The 21,814-nt window shown below is 49.4% G+C and overlaps 1 protein-coding gene across 10 annotated transcripts in view; it reads right to left on the reverse strand.

The window, feature by feature from the left end:
- NCOR2 (nuclear receptor corepressor 2) overlaps positions 1 to 21,814 on the reverse strand; it is a 243,644-nt gene that overhangs the window by 147,499 nt on the left and 74,331 nt on the right. For all 10 annotated transcript variants that reach the window (XR_013226418.1, XM_077309342.1, XM_077309348.1 and 7 more), the window contains exons 3-4: positions 11,565 to 11,692; positions 5,414 to 5,594 (exon numbers count right to left, since the gene is read on the reverse strand). Coding sequence is in view for 9 of the 10 variants with exons in the window: in XM_077309342.1 (XP_077165457.1) it covers positions 5,414 to 5,594; positions 11,565 to 11,692 (309 nt within the window). In the remaining variant the exon portion in view is untranslated. The remainder of the gene's footprint in view (positions 1 to 5,413; positions 5,595 to 11,564; positions 11,693 to 21,814) is intronic.

Consider the following 21,814-nt stretch of genomic DNA (forward strand, 5'->3'; position numbering starts at 1 on the left):
CCCCCCACATCCTGCCCACCAAAATGGTCTGTTTCTCCATAAACCGTACTGTCTCTTTGAACAATTGGCAGATAGGGCGCCTACAGAGCGTGGAAACAAGCAGTGCACTACTCTCCATCCTACATGGACGTAGGCGGTTACCAGGCCGGTAAACCGGCTCAAGAGGCCCACGGGTGTCCCGAGCGGTGCTGCGAACGTGGACGTCCCCGATCGTCGACACATAACCGTGGTGCAAACTGAATGCTTCAAGTGTGCCTAACAGGATCCTCCCAGGTACTTGAAATAATCATTACGGGAACTTACACTCTGAGAGTAATTAAAAAGAAACGCTCAGTCGTTTTTCTTGGGGGGGGGGGGTGGAATTCTGTAGACGGTGTGGCAGAGTAAACCCTCCCTGGGTACTAACCCATGGCAATTCAGCCCTCTGAACATTACCACCAAGGGCCCAATCCTCACTGGATCAGTGATGTGGCAACACTGTGTATTTCCCCCCCCCCGCACCGACCCACATAACTTTCAAGCAATTCACCTAATTAAGTAATGAACAACAAGCCCCGTATCGAATATACAACTCGTATATCTGGCAGGAGAGGCGCCTACAGGGCTTCCCCTTCAAATTCACCACGACCCTGCAAGGCACGGCCTGCTAAGAGCAAGGGACCGGCCGAAGACCACCCGGTCTGCTTCATTTCCACCCGAGTCGCCCAGATCTCAAGCGGTACCTCAACACAGCCTTTTTCAACCTTCTGAGCAGGGAGGAGCCCCTGAAATAGATGCCCAGGCTTCGAAGACCCCCGGTGACGTCAGCTGGCCACACCTCCCTGCCACGCCTCTGGAAGTGACATCACCCCCTGCATCCTTTGCTCTCCTTTTGCTCCATCCCCCCCCCACCTATACTACCACTATGGCAGTTCCGCCTCATGTAGGCCAGAAAGACGGGCAGGAGCTAAGACAGCCCGGACCCCCCCACCACCAGGTCACAACCAACTTCCCCCTTTGATTTTTACACCCACAGCCTACCCACTGAGCCCTCCATTAAGCCAGGAGGGGAAAGGCCACGGACCCCCTCCAGAGCTGGCCCCCGGACCCCCGGTGGGAATCTCTGCTCTAACCATTGTGCCACAATTGCACCGAAGAAATAAGCAAGCAGAAAGAAACATGAAGATTAAGCCATAGAGATAAGCGAGAGACAGAAACACGAGTCCGGAAAGAATCTTCAGGCAGCCGTCGTTCCGCACGGCGTGTCGGAGGGGAAAGAAGCAGAAAAGGAAGAAAAATTAGAAATATTCCAACCCTGCATCCTTTCCCGGCTGCTCGTTTACGGAACGAAATAAAGGGGGAAAGACACCCTGGCGTCCTTTTTTCAGCGCAATGTTATCAGGGAGCGGAAATGAGATTTCTAAAGCTCCCATTCAGAGCAAAGATGGGGAGGGGAACGCGGAAAGTGAATTTCCACTTGAGACGCACTTGAGCTAACAGCTTTTGAAATGGAAATAGCGGCCTTGCGAAGCATTCAAATTTCAGATGGGATTGCGGTGTGCGTGTGCGCTCGTGTGTGTGAGAGTGTGTGTGTGTGCGTGTGTGTCCAAATCTCTTTTGTGCACCTGACTGGATGCTGGTTCCCAATTACTATTTGGGGAGGTCAGTGAGAAATCTGCTAAGGAGTTAACCAGCAGTAGCCAAAGGTACAAATCGGAAGGGAGGGTTAGACTGACGGGGCTAGGGGACCAGCGGATGTTCAATCCATCCTACAAACAAGCTATTCCCCCCACGAGACCCTTCTAGAGCAGACCTCATCAAGGGCCAGGGGTAGTCAAACTGCGGCCCTCCAGATGTCCATGGACTACAATTCCCAGGAGCCCCTGCCAGCGAATGCTGGCAGGGGCTCCTGGGAATTGTAGTCCATGGACATCCATGGACATCTGGAGGGCCGCAGTTTGACTACCCCTGCATTATGACATCAGTTCCTAGAGTACAAATGGCCCCAAGAGGGGAGGAGAGAAACCAAGTGTCCCCCCCCTTCAAGCCCCCCTTCAACTGGGAAGAAAAGTCAATAAGAACCCCCCCCCCAAAAAAAAAAGACCTTTATGGGCAACAGCCCATGAAAAAAAACATTCTTTATTGCGTTTTTTCCTGTGCTATGCTGGCGGTAACACAGACCTCCTCTTGTGGCCCTCTCTGCCACCGGAAGAAGAAGGGGACTCCGCAAAGGGACACCGGACTCTCAAGGCCAACGTTCTCGATTTCCCCACAGTCTGTCCGGCTCATCCTCCCCTCTTTCTTATCACCTGCTACCTGCTCTCTTATAACCGGAGGTAGCAGGGACTGAACTTGGGACCTTCTGTGTGCCAAGCAGAGGCCCTTCCCGAGAGCCACAGCCCCTCCCCTAAATCACAGGTGAGGCTGCCTTACACAGAACCAGGACCTTGGCCCATCCAAGTGACTACTGCCTACTCGGACCGGCTGCACACCAAGCTGCTCCGCCGACAACTCACTAAGACACAAATGCCGGCTTGTGTTTTTTTTCGTGTTTTTTCCCCCTGGCAATCTCTCACCTCTGCACCTTCAAGGCACATTTAATCCTGGGGCTGGCAGATGCGATGAAACTGCACTGCCTTCCTGTTGGCGTAACTTGCATCTCTAAGCGATGCTTTCTCCTCGGGAGGAGGGGAGCGGGGAGTTCTCAGCATTCCTTCCAATTACAGAGGTGGAACGCGCCGAGTGAAGGGATTCTCTTTCACCCAGAGCGGATTGGGTGAGATGTCACCTTGTAATATTGATGGAACAGAACGGAAAGGTCTAATTATGTAAATGATGAGCCGGGCTGGCTAAGAAGAGGCAGCCAGCCTTAACGAGAGAGAGAGAGAGAGAGAGAGAAGAGAGAGAGAGGAGGGGGGGAGGGAAAGGGGGAGAGAGAGAGAGACAGCACACCCCTCTCTGCGGTGATAGCGTAAAAGGCAATTTAAGCGGTGGCTAAGCCCGTCAATCACAAGCCAGGGCGAGAGGCACTGGAGGAGAGGTCAGAAAGTGACATCCGGGGCGGTAGACAGTAGGGGGCAGGCAGCCGGGCGGATCCTTCCCGGAGGCCACTACTCCCTTAACTCTCCCTTAACTCTCTCAAAGTATGAGTCACAGATGGCAGCGGGTTGCAAGCCAAAATGCACCCAGGCTTTTTTTGGGAGGCAAGCATCTGGCCTTCACAAGCCTTGGGTTTCAGCCTCACCGTGGGACCCATTTGTTAAGATGGACAGAGTGGAAACTCTGCTGACCGCTTCACAACCTCTTTCTATCTCGACAACAGGCTTTCTCAACCAGGGCTTTGTGAAATCCAGGGGTTTCTTGACAGTCCTGGAAGGGTTTCCCAAAAGGAGATACATCTGCAAGCTTGGTGTCGTGGTGAACAGCGGCGGCTTCTGATCCCGTGAGCCAGGTTTGATTGCCCATGCCTCCGAATGCAGCCGGCTGGGTGACCTTGGGCTAGTCACAGTCCTGATAGTTCTGTTCTCACAGAACAGTTCACTCAGAGCACTCTCAGCCCCACCTCTCTTACAGGATGTCTGTTGTGTGGAGAGGAAAGGGGAGGCGATTGTAAGCTGCTTTGAGACTTCTTCGGGTAGAGAAAACCGGCATAGAAGAACCAATTCATCTTCTTCAGTAATATCAGGGCTCTCTCAGCCTCAACTGCCTCACAGGGTGTCTGTTGTGGAAAGAGGAAAGGGGAGACGATTGTAAGCTGCTTTGAGAGTCCTTTGGGTACAGAAAAGCGGGGTATAAAAGCCAACTCTTCTTCAAAGCAGCGGAAATTTCACTGTGGCTGTCCAGAAGTTCATGGACTACAATTCCCATGAACCCCTGCCACCGCATGCTGGCAGGGGCTCATGGGAATTGTAGTCCACGGACATCTGGAGAGCCACAGTTTGGCCACCACTGCAGAGGGTTGGGAGAAGGGCCCCCCCCTTTGGTGGGGGCCTCGATACAGAGGTGACCACTCCCTGCAGGACCTGAGGCCATGAAGCACCTCTCCGATGGTGCTTCCCGGCAGGCAAATTTAAGAATATCTTGACATTCTGGCTACTCTTTCAAGAAGCAAAGCATGCAAATCTCTTTGAGACTCTGGTGAAGTTAAAATTTCAGGAGGGGCCTTTTTCTGTCTTGGGAGTGTGTCCTTCAAAAAAAAAAACCCGCATGAGAAGCAGCCAGCAGGAAGAAAACTAGAAAAAAACCTGACACAGTTGGAAAGCAGCAGAATGCTGAAGCCTGTGTAAAAAATGAAGGCGCTGCCAGAGGGAGTGCGGGCGGGGAGGGGGGAGGAGAGAAAGGAGCGAGCAGCGGGAAGCGCTAAAGAAGATCAGCAACACCCTTAGGAGGTGGCATTTTGCAAGGTCTCGTGTGTGACTGGAGAGATCTGAAGGCCCGCAGGAAGGCGAAAGCCTGAAGGAGAAAAAGGCTGGCGGCAAAGAATCCTGCCCGGTTCTTCCCGGGTGCGGAAAGGTCAGTGCCATTCATCTCCGGGGATTCTGCAGAACCTCTGTGGCCTCCTGAGGATCTCAGCTTTCAGCTGCAGGCAAAGAACAAACTCCCAGCTCTAAGGACGGCAAAAATATCCTCAGAAGGCTGTGAGAAATGCCTGTTGCTAACCACAGGGCAAAGAGGCCAAGGCCTTCAGAAGAACACGAGAAGAGCCCTGATGGATTAGACCAGGGCTGATTCTGCACGGACTTTATTTTTTCCGTTGTGGATCCTGCTGAATTCAGATCGATTTGAACTCTCCTCTATCTCCCTCCCTCCAACTGAAACAGAAAGTGTTCTGCACTTGATTGGGGAAGCTCAGAGCAGATAGGGGTGCCTATTGCAGCAGATGTCTCTTTGTTTTTTTGAATTGGGGGGAAGACTGGAGACAGCAGAGGAGGGGGGGAATCCAAGAGGCAAATCTCTGCTGAGAGAAGTGAGGGCTTCTGGAGCACAGTCACTCTAAGACAAGCCTTGCAACCAGGAACCAGGAAATCTTTGAACTGACGCCCTGGCCAATCAGGGAAGACTGCTTTGCTACCAGGTATGGAGAAAGGAGTTCATTTGCAAAAAGCAGAAATCTGCACACTTCCTCAGGGCGATGTTTCAAATATTGAGGCTTATATCCACTTCTGGATATCGCGCGAGAAAGGTAGGGTCACCGCATGCTGACTACACCCAGGAGTCCATCTGATCCAGCATCCTGTCTCACACGGAGGCCAACCAGTTCCTCTGGAGAGCCGACAACAGGACTCAGAGGCTGAGGCCTTCCCCTGACGTTGCCTCCTGGCTCGATTCAGATCATAATGACTAGAGAAGAATATATTATTGCATGTCACACAGTAGACCTGCAGCGACCGCCCCGCCCCCTTCTTGCAAACCACACGCAGGCCTCTCGGCTTACCTTTGAGAGGTCCTCCGTTCCTCCTTGCTGGCTCTGATTGAGCAGAGGTGAGTGCCTCATCAGCGGGTCGTGCAGCAGCTCCAGCCGGGGCCGTTTGGTCTCGATGTACTCCATTTCCGACTGTTTGCTCAGGTCAGACAGGTAAGCGTGCGGATCGGCTCTGGCGTGCAACTCCTGAGACCTGGGTGAGAGGGAAGGGGAGGCGGAGGGGGTTAGAGAGGATCGGCTGCAGGGACTCCAAACCATTTCAGCCCTGGGCTGCAAAGAGGAATCAACAGGCGTCTGCTGGAAAGGGTTTCAGAGTCACAGCTGCTGCCTCCAGCACGGTCGTCCTGCTGGCCAGCGGGGAGGGGAGGGAGGGAGACGCCAGCCCCTCGAGTTGGGACAGTCGCCATTTCCCAGAATTCCTTTTGTCCTGGGAATCAGCTGGCCACAAACACCGATGGAGCCAATCCCATAGTTCTGCCTGCCCCACAGCTCCCAAATGTGCTGCTCTCCTGCCAGTCTGGGCAATCCATTGCTAAAACAGCCCTGACCTGGATAGTCCTGGGAAGTCTGGACAAATCTCAGTCAAATCTCAGAAGCTAAGCAAGGCTGACCTGCCTAGTATTTGGGTGGGAGACCTCCAAGGATTTGGGAGGCAGTTCCTCCAAGGAACCCTAGGGGTCATGGTCATGAAGGCAGGCAATGGCAAACCACCTCTGAACGCCCGTTTCCTGGCTGCCAAACAATCCAGCGGTCTCCTGGCTACACGACACCCGCGCCATGCAATAAATAAATAATATTTCCAAAAGAGGCTACCACCCTCTCTCTCTGAGCCAGATCAAGGACCATCTCCCACCACAACCAGTTTGAACACAGTTGTCAGCAAGGCGACACCAAGACAGGTTGTAACCCATCGGAGTGGGTCGCTTGGTTGCTGAAATCTAACCCGGGAGTAATTCTATAGAAATCAGACAAGGCCACTGGGTGTCCCCTGGCCCAGGAGGGCAAGGAGGCTACCTGGAGCTGCCTTCTTTGGGGCCATGTTCAGTTCACCAGTTTGAGACCCCCCTGGGGAGGGGGCCATCTGCCCTTTCAGAAGCCCCAGCTCATGGACAACCACTATATGACCACCTCCTCCAACGGGGAACCAAAGCTTGTACAGGAGAGGGGTCCGGTCAAGCAGACATTTCCCACACATTCATCCACCTGTAACCTTTTTCTAGTAAACAGATTTGCCAAGCCGCCTTCTGCGAACCCCTCGCACGGTTTTGCACGGACGCCCCCTCCCCCTCCCCCTATGTTCTCGACTCCTCAATCAACAGGATTAATCGCCTTCAATAAGCGTAGCAATTAAGCCTTCCCCTCCTGCCACACTCCGCACGTCCGCTTCAGAGGGCTCCGAACGCACATCGGTTTATTAATGCGTGCGGGATATATTGTTATTGACAAAAAGAACACACTCCTGGTTACCATGGGGCAAATGCTTCAAAACCTTAATTGCTGGGAAGGAAAAAAAAATATAAGAGAGAGAGAGAGAGAGAGAAAGAAAACAAACCCAACAACACGAACGGCTCCAATAAGGAATGACTCACAAAAGGACCGAAATAATCAAAGCTCCTTTGTGAAGTGGCGCTTTGAGGGCAGCGAGGGAAAATAATAAAGGGGGCATGCAATCGGTACACGCACCCGCCTCTTGCAGCTCGCGATGTCTCCCTCAGCTGGGACTGAATTAGAACAATTAATCTTCTCCCCTAAAAGCACAACACGTAACACACTCCCCAACTTGTGTCTCTGATTCCCTGAAATGACTTTATGAATCAGACTCCGTCTCCACAAACGCCAGAGATGGGAGTCGGGAGGCGCAGATGTGACAACCAGTGTGGTACAGAGATTAGCAGGTCGGTTTAGGACTGGGGAGACATGGATTCATATCCCTCCGCTGCGGTGAAGTTCACCAGACCTGGTATACATAAAGCAGTGGAATCCAGCCTTTACGGTACGGTGGCCCACAAGGTCTAGTTGACTTCACTGGCCCGTGGTGTTTTGGAAAGCTAGGCAATTCTATGAGAGCTTAACGCCCCTCTGGTTCGGTTTTGGATTTTTACAATAACCAGCCAGATGTTGAGAAACCAACAATCGCACAAAGGAAACAGCTGCCCTCCCAACTAAGAACCCAATGTAAGTGGTACTCCAATGTACATATGGAGGTTACATTATTTGTTACTCCCTCTAATCCCTCCTAAGATTCTAAGTGGTATGGAAGGAAGGAAGGAAGGAAGGAAGGAAGGAAGGAAGGAAGGAAGGAAGGAAGGAAGGAAGGAGGGAGGGAGGGAGGGAGGGAGGGAGGGAGGGAGGGAGGGAGGGAGGAAGGAAGGAAGGAAGGAAGGAAGGAAGGAAGGACGGACGGACGGACGGAAGGAAGGAAGGAAGGAAGGAAGGAAGGAAGGAAGGAAGGAAGGAACCAACCAACCAACCAACCAACCAACCAACCAACCAACCAACCAACCAACCAACCAACCAACCAACCGGACACGTTTTACTTGATCAACTTGTAAACCCAGAGAAGAAGGGGAATAAATCAATTAATGTATGACACACAGAAAATGCTGTTTCCAGATCATGGACTCAAAAATGCAAAAGAGAACCATAGAAAGAGCAGGAGGGGCATAATGGAGGAGCTGGCCCACAACCCACTTCTGGGAAACATTGGGATAAATTGCTGTTGAGCCCCAAACAAACCCACAGGGCAGGGGAGGGTAAACTGTGGCTCTCCAGATGTTTGTGGACTACAATTCCCATGGGCCCCTGCCAAGACATGCCTTTGTGGGTGTGCTCACTTCTTCAGACAATGAAACGGAAATCGCTAGCCTACACCGATAACGAGAGAATCAATCAGCAGGAACATTAAATTTTTTCCCCTTGTGAAAGTGACAGCTTCCCATGAAGGCTGCTTTTGCAAGAAGGATAACTTTATAACTTTTTTTTTGGGGGGGGGGGAGAAAGGCTACATAAACCAGTGTCACAGCCGTCCCGTCATGACCCCCCCTCTTGTGAAAACTAAAAATACCATTTCCGCTTCAGCGCTACATGCAATTGCGGGCAAAGGGCATCAAGAGCAAAGTTCATGTTTTCCTGGAAGAACATGACATCAGAGAGAGTTGGAGACTTAGTCAGCCCACGTAAGATCAAGATATCTGTCAAGAAGAAAACAAGAGAGACCAAGAAACTGATCCCAATAACCAAACGGGGCATTCCTCTGAGAGGTTTTGTAAACCTCTAGCCAAAAGGAAACCGGGGGGTGGGTGGGAGACCATTTAAAATAGGGGTCCCCAACCTGAGGACCACAGGCCGCATGCACCCCCCCCCCAAACTCTTTCTCTGCGGCCCTCCAACAACAAAGCACAGAAGCCAAGGTCTTCATAAGGACATGATAATTGCACATGACCAATAAATTGACCTAAAGCTCAAAGTCTCTTGGGCTGAGTGCAATTATTACACAACTGAGGAAGTCCAACAACGAAACTAGCTATGATGCTAGTCTCGGTTGAGTTTGTTGATTACTGATGACAAGAAACAAAATTCTGGCTCATAATTCAATTAGAACTCAAAACTAAATCCTGGTTCATAATTCAGTCTGGGGAAACCAGTCCCACCCCAAAGTGACAAATATCTCCCCCCCCCCCCTGTGTTCATAACCAAGTTGTGAAAGGCCCAGGGCTATTAGTTTTTCATGGACCCAATTTCAGATGCAGAAACATGAGCAGACTGGGGTCGAAAGCAAGAACTCAGCGGGTGCAGACAGAGTGCCTGCAGGCAGCTGTCAAGTACGCAGACAAGCAGTTCTGGAAACTGAATGACCGGGAGGGCAGCAGGTGGGCAGGAAGTCAAGGGAGGAATTAGCCAGCAGAAATACCTCAAGTAAGGCCCCGTTCTGGCACTGACAGCCAAGAATCAGCCCAGGCATAGGCGCACTTACTGCAGTCAGAATTTATGCCTGTGGGGTTGTTTCCAGACAATTCTGTCACCATACAAATAGTGTATGGGCCAGGGACAAATGTCAAGATTTCAAAAATAATGATAAGTGGCATCTAAAAGGCATTACAGCCTCAAGGCTTGACTACTGTCCGGTGCCTTGCTGTGACCAATCCTTGAAGATTGTTTGGAAGATTCAGACACTGCAGGACAATCTCTCTCTCTCGGTGGGTTTGTGCTGATAGAAAACAACTCATGGCCAAGGGGGGGAGGGGGGAGGGACACATTGCCAAAGTGTCCTGCACCCAGTCAGCAAAAGAGCCCCCCTCCCCTCCAAACCCACTCCCGCACACTCGTGAATCTTCTGAAGCCGAGGGGGAAAGGCAGGGTGACACGGAAAGCCACCAGTGAACCCCACGCGTTCCCCACCTCCTCCAGGTACCTGCCAGGCTTGGCCTCCTGCTGCCAAAAGCCAGCCAAATTTCTCCCCCTTCCTCTAGGACAGGGGTAGTCAAACTGCGGCCCTCCAGATGTCCGTGGACTACAATTCCCAGGAGCCCCCTGCCAGCATTCGCTGGCAGGGGACTCCTGGGAATTGTAGTCCACGGACATCTGGAGGGCCGCAGTTTGACTACCCCTGCTCTAGGAGTCCTAGAACACTTGTGTGCACGCCATTCGTTCACACCCCCTGCTCTAGATTCACAGGCCTTTCACGCGCTTGCTGTTCCTAGCTTCTCTCTCACTCACACACACACACAGCCACACACACAGAGCCGACCCACAAGAGCCAGCTGCCTGTGCTGCAAGCCAAGCCGTCGGAACCCGGGAACGGAGCCAGGGCTCTTACAGATGTGTCTGGCTGGAACCTGCCAAGGGGGTCTCAGCTGCACGGATGCCCGATCATTGCCGCTCCTCTAGCAGAGAGGGGGAGGGAGCCGGGGGATCGGGGATCGTTTCTATGCCAGAGAAGCTCAGAACTATCCACTGTGACAGTCCGGGCCTCCCCTTCACACAGCCTCCAGCCAGCCAGTCAATCCAAGAAATGCAGGGGGGGGGGGAAGACTGCGGGGGTTCTGGGAAAGGGCTCCGGGAGGTCATCTGAGTCCACTGCCACTGTGCCAGGGAGGGATTAATTAGGCCGAAACTGCCCTTGACCGTATGCTTACGAAATCTGTAGTTTCCAAGAAGAAAAACCTTCCAGGGAAAGGAACTCTGCAGCCTCCCTTGGTAATCCTGGAGTCGTAGAGCTGGAAGGGACCTCAAGGGTCATCTAGTCCAACCCCCTGCAGGACGCAGGAAATTCACCGTCCTACCCACAGTGACCCCAGTTCCATGCCCAGGTGATGCCCCCCACCAAAACCAGAATCCCCGGCCAGTCTGGCCTGGAAGAAATTCGCCTTCTGATCCCAAAGTGGCAATTGGCATTTCCCTGGGCAGGCAAGAACGGGAGGCAAGAGCTACCGAGGGAAGGTGGGGTGGAGGAGCACCTGTCAGGTGTGTGTGAATTTTGAGTCCCTGAAAAGCTGGGGGGTTGGGCTGGATAGCCATTTGTGGTCTCTTCCCATTCCTTGTGTGCGATTCTGATTACAATACTTCCGGGCCTGTTCCAGAAGACAACTAGATGGTACAAACCAGGGGTAGTCAAACTGCGGCCCTCCAGATGTCCATGGACTACAATTCCCAGGAGCCCCTGCCAGCAAATGCTGGCAGGGGCTCGTGGGAATTGTAGTCCATGGACATCTGGAGGGCCGCAGTTTGACTACCCCTGGTACAAACCATCCAGAGACTAAACAGGCTGACATTAGTCCCATAAGCAGCTTCCAGAACCCCGTCACTACCACAGAGCATGCTGGGAAAGAGAGCTACAGAACACTACCATGTTCCACCTCCAGAGCATAACAGCATGGTTCCCCTAGCTCCCTCCGGCCCCCACGGTGATCCTGGGGAACACATAAGTTCTGCAATGCAGCAAGGGACCGTGGGCCAAAGCCCCGAAATCATGAAGTCCAGCAGCTGGGGGCAGCCGAACCTCCTGATTGCCTCTGCTCCCCCGCCTTCACTGGCCGGTCCTGGTAGCTCCTTTCCTCCACAGTCCCAGGAATTCCACCCGGCAATCAAAACAGTACTGGCAAAGAGGCCACTGCCCGAAGACTGGGGCAGGACAGAAGCCCTCCAGGTGCTCCAAAGTGCTCACCTTTCGTTTCCGGGTTGGAATTCCGATAAGAGGGAGGGCCTCCTCCGCTGCGGCTGCAGAATCGATCCCGGGGGCATGTGCGAAGGATAATCCCGGGCATGGTGCTGGTATTCCAAGAGGCCAACGTCCTGAAAGAGAAATGAAGCCAGACCTGGTGATTCTCTGTACCGGTTCCATATTATTATTATTATTATTATTATTATTATTATTATTATTATTATTATTATTATTATTATTATTATTATTATTATTATTATTTCAGTAGCCTGCCCTTTTCAGTCGGCTCAGAATGGGGACAATATAAAAATATACAAAATTATATAATTGACATAATTAAAACCATTAATGCAGGGGTAGTCAAACTGCGGCCCTCCAGATGTCCATGGACTACAATTCCCATGAGCAAACGCTGGCAGGGGGCTCATGGGGATTGTAGTCCATGGACATCTGGAGGGCCGCAGTTTGACTACCCCTGCATTAATATGTAAAGAAGAGTTGGTTTTTATACCCTGCTTTTCACTACCTGAAGGAATCGCAAAGCAACTTACGATCGCCTTCCCTTCCTCTCCCAACAACAGATACCCTGCGAGGCAGCTGGGGCCGAGAGAGCTCTAAGGGGACGGCTCTGTGAGAACAGCTCTAACAGCACTGGGACGTCCCAGTTCACTTAGATGGCTGCATGGGGAGGAGCGGGGAATCAAACCCAGCTCTCCAGATTAGAAGCTGCCGCTCTTTAATCACAACAGCAAGCTGGCCATCACCAGCTTTCAAATTAAAGGTGAATCATTAAAAGCCGTTTCCGGAAAATCTGTTACAGAGAGGAGGCGGGTTTAATGGGCGGAGTTATGTTTTGTGGGTGGAGTTTTTGAGTACAGAGGCCAGCAGTGGGAATTTCCTGGCCTCAACCAAGCGGAACAGCTCAGCATTGCCGGTCCTCCGGAGCTGTTGACGGTCCCAGATTTCACCAGGAAGAGCCTTCCACCTGGCTGGGGCCACGACCAAAAACGCCCTGGCCCCGTCAAGTCCAGTTGTACTTCTTTTGGGCCAAGGCCCCTGAGCAAGGGCTGATCACTTGATTATAATGCGGAGGGGGGGGTATCCACAACCAACTTAATTGGCACACTATACATCAGAACATCCCATAAACAGCCCCGCTCACATATACAGTCAGCAGGCAAAGGATAAAATCCAGCACAAGCTAAATTATGTATAAACTATGCCGAATCAGTAAATATATAGCATTTTCCCCAGAATCTGCATAATATAGCATACAGGGGTTTTTTTTCTGCAAGCGTGGGCACAAAATTTAACCTGATTTCGCAAATCACAGGAAGAGAGGAACAAGGACACTAAAAGCTCACCCTCATCCAGTAGAAGCCTAACCTTGCTCTCCCTCAGGGGTGGCCACAATGTGGCGCTCCAGAGGTTCATGACCATGAGTAGTTCCTGTGGGCAGCCAAGGAGAGGACCCACAGCAATGGCTTTAGACTACGTGTAAAATGGTACTGGCTAGATATCCAGGGGGGGGGACCACAGTCTGAGTCATTCAGCAGTGGAAGGGGCTGCCTAAGGAGGTGGGGAGCTCCCCCTCACTGGCCATCTTCAAGCAGCAGCTGGACAGATCCTTCTCCTAGATGCTTGAGGCTGATCCTGCCTTGAGCAGGGGGTGGGACTAGATGGCCTGCATGGCCCCTTCCCACCCTAGGATTCTATGAAGACTGAAAAATATTTCAGTAGTACCTCCATGGTCAAAAGACTGAACAGGGCTGATCTAACCACTACACCCTGCTGACTCTTCTGTTCTGTTTCTCAGGAGACACCATCAACAGGCACAACAGAAGGACAGTCTGCTTCTTAAATGCCCGCCTCTCTCCCTCAATAACCCCTTCCAAAAGCCCAGTATTTCAACCCTCCCTTAATTTAATTAGCTAAAAAGCTCTCCCATTCCACTCTACAAAGGCAGCTATTCAGAGGGCCTGATATTTCAGCTGCCGCTTATTAGCAGATAAGGTGGCTTGGCCATAAAGGGGGGAAATGATCAAAGAGCAAAGAGATAATTACGGAAAGGACACAGCCCAAGACCACATAATGCCCTCCAAGGCTTTCATGAAAATGCCTCAAAAACAAAGACTTGGGCGGCCTTCTGCTAGGCCTCGCAGAACAAAAAAAGGTACCAGAGAAATGACTGGGTATTTTTACCCCGGGCGAACTCATGTTTCAAAGCCTCTGGAAATCGTAGAATAATGTTCCTGAAAGGGAGGGCCATGGTTCATGAGAGGAGGGAGAGAGAAAACATGCTCAACTTGAAAGCACAGAAAAAGTTCATCACACCCAACATCAAACATGCAGCAAATCAATCACTCAATCTCTATCTATCTATCTATCTATCTATCTATCTATCTATCTATCTATCTATCTATCTATCTATCTATCTATCTATCTATCTATCTATCTATCTATCTATCTATCTATCTATCTATCTATCTATCTATCTATCTATCATTATGGACCACCACTCCTGGGCCGAGCCAGCTCAAGGCGGTTGACCATAAAATCCCACTAAAATACCGACAAAAATAAATCCCTAGGTGGCACAACCCATCTAATTCCCCCCTCCAGTCCAATACCTTTCACCCACTGCCGGTCCACTTCAGAAGAGGGGGGCTATCTGTCCAATTATGAGGTCTGGCAGCCTCCAGAAAGCAACGGACATGGGAGGATATGCGTGAACAAGAAAAAAAAATGTGGCTCAAAAAATCCGGTAAGTTTCTGAAGAAGTCGTATATTTCAACTGGAGATAAAGTTTCTTGTCTTCAATACCTTTAAGAATAACACAACCAAGAGTAGTGTCCAAGGCCACAGCTAGTTTGTTGTTGGACTTCCTCAGCTGGATAAGAATTGCATGCCGTCAATAAATTCATGCAGAGCTCAAAGTTTCTTGGGTAACAGACAAGACATTGTGTTCATTATCCAACTGAGGAAGTTCAACAACGAAACTTGATATTGCCTAGGATACAAATCTTGGTTGTGTTTGTTGATTATTGTTAAAGAAGATAGAAGCTTTTCCTACAGTTGAAAGAGACAAATTCTTTGGAAACTTACAGGATTTATTGGGCAACATTTTTTTTCATTGCTCAGTCTTTGGCGTCACGCAATGTCACATTAAAGAGATAATATGATTCAACCAATTTCATATAGCGGCACAACAGTGATCAGGCAGACAAAGTCATCCAGCGCTTGTGCAAAAAATTATTTTTTGAGAAACGGAAAGAGGACATTGGCAGATGGAGTGGACAACGGGGAATCAGGTACTGTTGAACAGCAAACAACCTCGTATTTCTGGATTGTCGTTCACCCATGCATAGCAAAACATTCAGCAGTGCCAAGTAACGCAGGAACGCTCCTGCTGCCTCCAAAAATACCCTGTGGTGAAATCACCTCCTTGTTATGAAGAAGGACGTTACTAGATTTCACAAACACGCTGTTTCTTTCAGGGAAGGGCTGTAGCTCAATGGTGGGTCATCTGCTTGGCATGCAGAAGGTCCCAAGTTCAATCCCTGGCATCTCCACTTAAAAGCATCTGGCAACAGGTGATATGAAAGACGTCTGCCACAGATTCTGGAGAGCAGCAACCAAAATGAGGAGACAGTGCTGACTTAGTTGGTCCAAGGGTCTGATTCAGCTTCATTTGTCTATATCAGCCTTTCTTGACTTTTTTCACCATTAAGAAATCCCTGAAACATTCTCAGGCTTCCAGAAAGCCCAGACGTGTCGCTATCAAGCAGAGTATGGTTAGGAAGCATAGGTGAGTACATGCCGACGCGGGGCCCTTCCCCTTCCCCTTTGTACCATCTCCAGGCCCATTATTGGCCTTTTCTTTGGGGGTGGAGGTGGCATGACCATATATGGTCATATCACCCCATAAGTGTTTAACAAAATTAAAAAAATACAAATTAATTCACTTCCACCCATTCAGGACACTCTTCCAGCGCCATCAAGAAACCCCAGAAACTAATGAAATCTAGCAGAAATGCTCTTACTTAAATTTGTCCCTGTTTTGTTATCAGTTGTGTCTAAACAACGTAAAAACAGAGTTCAAAGAGGCCGATGAAACAGGGAGATCAGTAGAGAAGACAGGGCAAAAACAGCTGCCACAAATACAGCTGGAAAGGAGATACACAAAAATGCCCTACAGTTGCATCCAAAACTTTAAATCTCGGGTTGGCAACTAATTTATTTTTGACAGCATCCGTCGTTTGCAGAGTGGTGGGGAGGCACAGCTCATGGACTCGTTCCCTGCAAGAGTCGGGATCGGGGCTGGCACCCGCATGCAGTCCAGAGGGGCAGCTGCCAGGCCCCCGGGTTTCCAACAGGGCCCACTGCTGCCCACCCCCCATGCTCCTTGCTGCATGCATTGCCCAGCGCCAGTGGAGAAAGGCCTCCTGTTTACTGGCACAGAGGAAGCCTCGAGACGTCAAGAGTTTGTAATGCAATCCCGGGGTCAGGCATCAGAATACAGGGCCAAGGGTCAGGCACAAGTTAGGCAACACTCACAGCTCCAAGTCCAAGAGGGAACCCAAGAACAGTGTTACAAAGGTACAGATCGGGGAGACAAAAAACAGCTGGCTTCTTGTACTCTGTTTACTACCCTAAGGAATCTATCCTTCTCCTCCCCGCAACAGATGCCCTGAGAGGTCGGTGGGGCTGAGAGTTTCCAAAAAGATTTATAACCCCCAACTTCTTGGAACCGACGGCCACGTAAGCAAACCAGCGACTTCTTGACATTTATTTATGCCCTTCCTCCGGCCTTGCTGAAGACTTCCCCCCCTCCAAAAATAACCCCAGATTTTCAACTTGAGAACCTGCATGCCGGTGCAAACACAGGGCCACCATCGCGAGATAAGCCAATAATCCAAAAGTTCTCAAAATTATATGTCAAGTGATCTCACTGAGCATTTCTCAACTAGGTGGGATTATGTGACATTTGTCAAGAGCACCCTGCCTCACTGACACTCAAAGCCAGGAGCAATGGCAGATGAGTGACCCAAGCATGTCCAAATGGAACTAGCGAATGAGACAAAACCACTCAAGCAGAAGTTTCTGAAGCCATCCTGGAATTCCTTTTATGATCACCCTAGGGCAGGGGTGGTTGACTACTCCTGCCCTAGAGCAACAATAGCCCTCGGCCGAAGTATTTCAAGCCACAGCCTTGTGGACCTACCACAACCAAGGAAAGGAGGCAGGTTTACCACGAGGGACCTGAAATCTCTGCCTGAAGAGGGAGCCCTGGACTTGTTTCACTGCTGCTCACCAGCGCCACCTCGTCAGACAGTCAGAGGATGGTATTGCAGCGGCCAGCCTGAGCAAGTTCTCACTCACACAGACTGGCCAGCTCTCCAAATTCCCACCCCTGCTTTTGACTGCCTCCTTGCTCAGCTATCGGCTTGCTCTCTCAGTGACAAACCATGGCAATCGTTTAATGTCCCACGATTAAACGAAGCGCCTGAACCTTCACGATAAATCGACGTGTATTGTCATCAATGCCAGAGCCTCTGGAGAAGCACGTGGCCCAATTCCTGTTTCTTGGTTGTACGCAAACAAGACCCAAGTTCCCTTGCAGTTCTTCCCGGGCAAGAATTACGGGGAGCCGCAAAGGACGAGTTATCTTTTGCCCGCAGACATTCGGTCCGATCGAAGGCTAAGGCTTTGCTTCCTGGGAGGCACATCAGTTGCAAAAGGCAGTTTAAAGACACTGTAAAAAAAGAGGAAAATGCTGAACTGTCAGGAAGACTTTTCCCCTTAAATCCACACAGCGCCATTAAAGAGGCGCAGCAGTTCACCTGGATTCCTTCTAAAGCTGACCTTCTCTGTCGCTAATGAGGGTCAGAACCGGTTCCACTTTCCCTGGCACAGAAGATGCTGTTGAGAGGCCGCCGGCAAGAGAAAGCTCCATCCATCAAGCCTTCCTGGCTTTTCTTCTTTTAATGACTGTTTCCGCTCTGCTGCACCGAGAAACCTCTTCCCCTTTCCTCCGCACCCGGAGAGATTTCTCGGAAATCCTTTGACCCCCAAAGAAACTTAGGCTGTGGGGCTCATTTAGATATCATAATTAAATTGTCTTTTTCTCAAAAAGGCAGCTGAACGCGGGAGGACTGAGAAACCCCGAGGGGCACGCCTCAAAGCCAAAGCCCTGCTCTAGGTCAGGTGGCAGGGAAAGTTAAAAAGCGGGGAATTTTTAATTTTTGAAACCTCCTGGCCCCCATCACCAGCCGCGATCTGCAGACAACCTGCAAGCAAGACGCAGAAGAAAGAAGGAAACTAAAATTGCACTCGTTTGGGAGCCTTTGATCACTGACGTAGACAGTTTTATATCTCCCATGTTTTTGTGAACTGCAACTAAATTCCAGGGGACTGAAGAATTATCATATGGCTGTCATTTGGATGTGTGACACAGTTTACTAATTTAGCAGAATTAATTTTTGCTATATATTCCCACAGTCATGAAGGGAGTTTATAGTCTGAGGAAGAGTGCTTGCACTCAAAAACTCACACCCTCAATAAATCTTGGTTGGTCTTAAAGCTGCTACTGGACTGTGGTTTTATCGTGCTACTTCAGACCAACACGGCTACCCATTTGAATCTATTGCTCTTTGAGTATCTTCTGGGCAGGTACATGTAAGTGTGGCATCAGAAAGGTCTTTACAGCTAAGAGCCTTCAGGGGGCACTGTGTGCCAGAGACAGAAACTTGTTCCTGTCCAGGGACCATGTGCTCTCATGTGGCAGCACCCCCACCCTCAATAATGCCTCAATAATTGGTCTCGCGGGGATTCTGCGGAACCCTGGAGTTACGAAAAAGAGCTCCCCAGGGGTTAGTCAGACTTTCCTGGAAGTTTAAAGGGCTGCTGACATCACAAGACGTCATTGGAGCCCACCTCCCCTGTGGCTCTACAGGCCCAGTCCCTTTCTCCACCACAGAAACGGAGAATGGTCTATCAATTAATCTGCCGAAACAACAGGTAAACTTTAATGATTGTTAAAACTGAAGGAAAGGAAATCGTATGCAATTTAATCATGTCAAGAAACACATTCAAACTTCCGAGATCAAGAACAGGCCTAACTCCACCATCTTTTTTACTGAGCAGGAACTTCTGAGAGGAGAAAAAAAAACCTGGGTGCTTGGGATTCAGGCAATTCCTGGGCCTGGTTTGATGCTGGCTGACCACATATCTCCAGGATCCAGAAACAAGAAACACAGAGGAACTGGCTTAAATTCGAATCTATGACCTAGTCCAACTATCAATAAAAGCCACATGTCCAAAGTAATTGCTTCCCAGGCTAGCCTGTCTACAGGAACCACACCTAGTCAGAAAGAAGATTTTGGGGATAAGTTGGCTGGGACCTTTATACCTGTGAACATTGCTGTGGAGTAAATAGCTTAGAGATAGGATACTGAAGAGCAGTGTAGCAGTAGTCCATCTGATAAGGGTGCCAAGTCTACTGTACATATGGCCTCTGCTTGAATTGAGATGGACCCAGCTGTGTCACCCCCAATGACTTAGCTGTCTGCTTATTGCTCTTTATCATGGACAGTGTCTCATCAATCCTGGTAGAGAGAAGCGCTGACCCCTCAAAAGGTAAGTGCTCAATCATGTGCTTGGTCTCTACAGGCAATGCATCTGATCTTAACCAAGCGTGGGATCTGAGTACAATACAACTCATCGTGGCGCTCACCGCAGAATCCTTAGAATGCCAACCTGCATTAATCTGCTGCTTGGAGACTTTGATGGCCTCGGTATGCAGGACTTTAGCACGAGGCCGCTTGTCCTCGGGCAGAAAGTCCAGGAATGGCAAGAGCCTCTCCAACAAGAAAAGCTAGCAGCCAGCTATGATGGTATGATACTTGGAAATACCCCCAATTTGGAAACAGTCCATTGTCGTTCCAAACTTTAAGAAAGGCTCCAAATCTGATCCAGCAAACTACCACCTATCAGCCCTGTCTCATCAGTGGAAAAGCTGTTTTCGTCATACTTGGTAACTCAAACTAGAGGAATGGATAATCTCTAATAACATTCTTGGGTGGAAACAAATTGGTTTTAGAAAGGGCTTCACACCTCAAAATCATTGCTTGATCTTAGCCTATTTAGCTGAAAAATACACTTCACCACCCAAAGGTAAATGGTGTGTTGCTTTTATAGACCTTAAGAGAGCTTTTGACACCATACCTAGGAGTAACTAGGGAAAACTGGAACATACCTCAATACATAAAAGCCTGCTCTAGCTAATATAAAATCTCTACTTCTCTTGTGTGGCTCTAGTCCACTGTGGAGAAACAGAGAATTCACTAAGTGCTTTCATCTTGATAGAGGAGTGAAGCAAGGTTGTCTCTTAGCACCTTTACTATTTAATCTGTACTTCAATGACCTTGCAATACTATCCTTCACATCTAGTTTCAAAGGCACTCACTCTACTCTACATAGATGACACTATCCTTTTGTCGCATATCCATTTGGATTGAAAAGACACCTATGTCACTTTTCAAAATATTCAAAATCAAATGTTATAGTCTTTCTCTAAAGCCAAGAAAATTACCTCAACAGTCTGGAGAATTGATGGTGCTCAACTGGAATAAGTCTCCAAATTCTCATATCTCAGTATAATTTTTGATCACCTTAACTGACAATAACCCTCTAAATTTATAATAAATAAGAATAAACCCTCTTGTATAGTGATCATATGCTTATTCTTTGGCAAGGGAGGAAAATACATCCCAGGGGAGTTGCATGTGTTCAATATGAAAATCATTCCACTACTTATTGTGCATTTTTTTAAAAAACAGCTTTCTGAGCCATAGTACAACTCATAAACAAGAGCAACTCCAGGAACTCAAGGAAGCAGTTTCTCACCAACGTGAAAGACCAGACCTCACAAAGATGACCTTCCCCTTCAGTGGCAAAAGAGGAACTGAGGTCAAGGGTGCTGCTGCACGGAAACATGTGGTCCCTGTGCAGGAACAAGTTTCTGGATTTGACACACAGATAAGTATCTCTTTAAAGACTTCTCTAATGGCAGGCTTCCTCATGCATAGTACACATGTGGGACTGCGCAGGTCAATGATGAGTTTATGGAAAGCCTAGGATGTTGTTTTCTTTGTACAATACACTGTTCTGACTGCATCCCCCCCCCCAAAAAAAACAACCTAGCCTACCTGATTTTCAGTTCCAGAGGTACAGAAGAGGAGAAATTTGGGGAGCCAGGTTGCAACCTGCCAGCCAAGGATTTTGTTTTCAAGAGCATTCCACTCCAAAGCTCAAGGTGACGACAACGCTAGAGCGAGTTGTGTGTGCTCAGCTGCCAGCCGGAATTAGCAATTATGATTTCCTCACCCCCTGCAGAGCCATCGCCCAGGAAGGACCTCCTGGAGTGCTGAGTTTCCCCTACAGGGACTTCAGACTCAGCCATGGATGTGTATCCGTAGAAATTTAAAAATCACTGTATTTCTACAGATATGCAGAACGGAAAGCTCCAGCCCAAAGCAGTTAAGCTGGAAGTAATTAGCAAACCTGACATGGGGAAACTCAGAATCAATGGAGACTGGGAGCAATTAGCTCACTCCCTATGGTGATCTGGATATTCCCAAAATAATAAAGGGAGTAACTTCTGCTTTACTTGGGAGCTCTCCCAGGTCCTGCAGAGGCTGCCTTTGTTCAGATCACTTCTTTCTCTCCAGCATCCAGTACCTGCTGTTCGTGACTGGAGGATTTTCCACACACACACACACACACACACACACAAATTAGATCAATAAATATTGTATCTGTATACTGGCCCACTCTATCAGCTAGGTACAGTTAACAACATTATAAAACTATACATAATTAAAACATATAATAACAGTCTTACATTAAAACCTGCCTTTTAATATAGGGTCTTTTCAGAGTTTGGAGGGGTCTCCATCGGTGGGTGCTCAAAGTGGGGAGGCCAGTGTTTCTTGAGGTCATTGCTTGGCCTAAACCCTAGGCCTGGCGGAACAGCTGAGATTTACAGGCCTTGCAGAATTGTGTGAGATCCTGGAGGGCCTTGATCTCATCGGGTAGAGCTTACCACCAGGCCAGAGCCAAGGCTGAAAAGCCCCCTGCTCTGGTGCAGGTCAGTTTTATCTCCCTGGGGCAGTAGCCCCATTCAAGTGTTACTAGTAGTAATTTGGTTTCAGTCCAGGAGGGATGGGAATCAACCGAACATCCCAGTTTAA

Source organism: Paroedura picta, chromosome 13 (genome assembly GCF_049243985.1).
Source record: "Paroedura picta isolate Pp20150507F chromosome 13, Ppicta_v3.0, whole genome shotgun sequence".
In the NCBI taxonomy this organism is placed as follows: Eukaryota; Metazoa; Chordata; class Lepidosauria; order Squamata; family Gekkonidae; genus Paroedura; species Paroedura picta.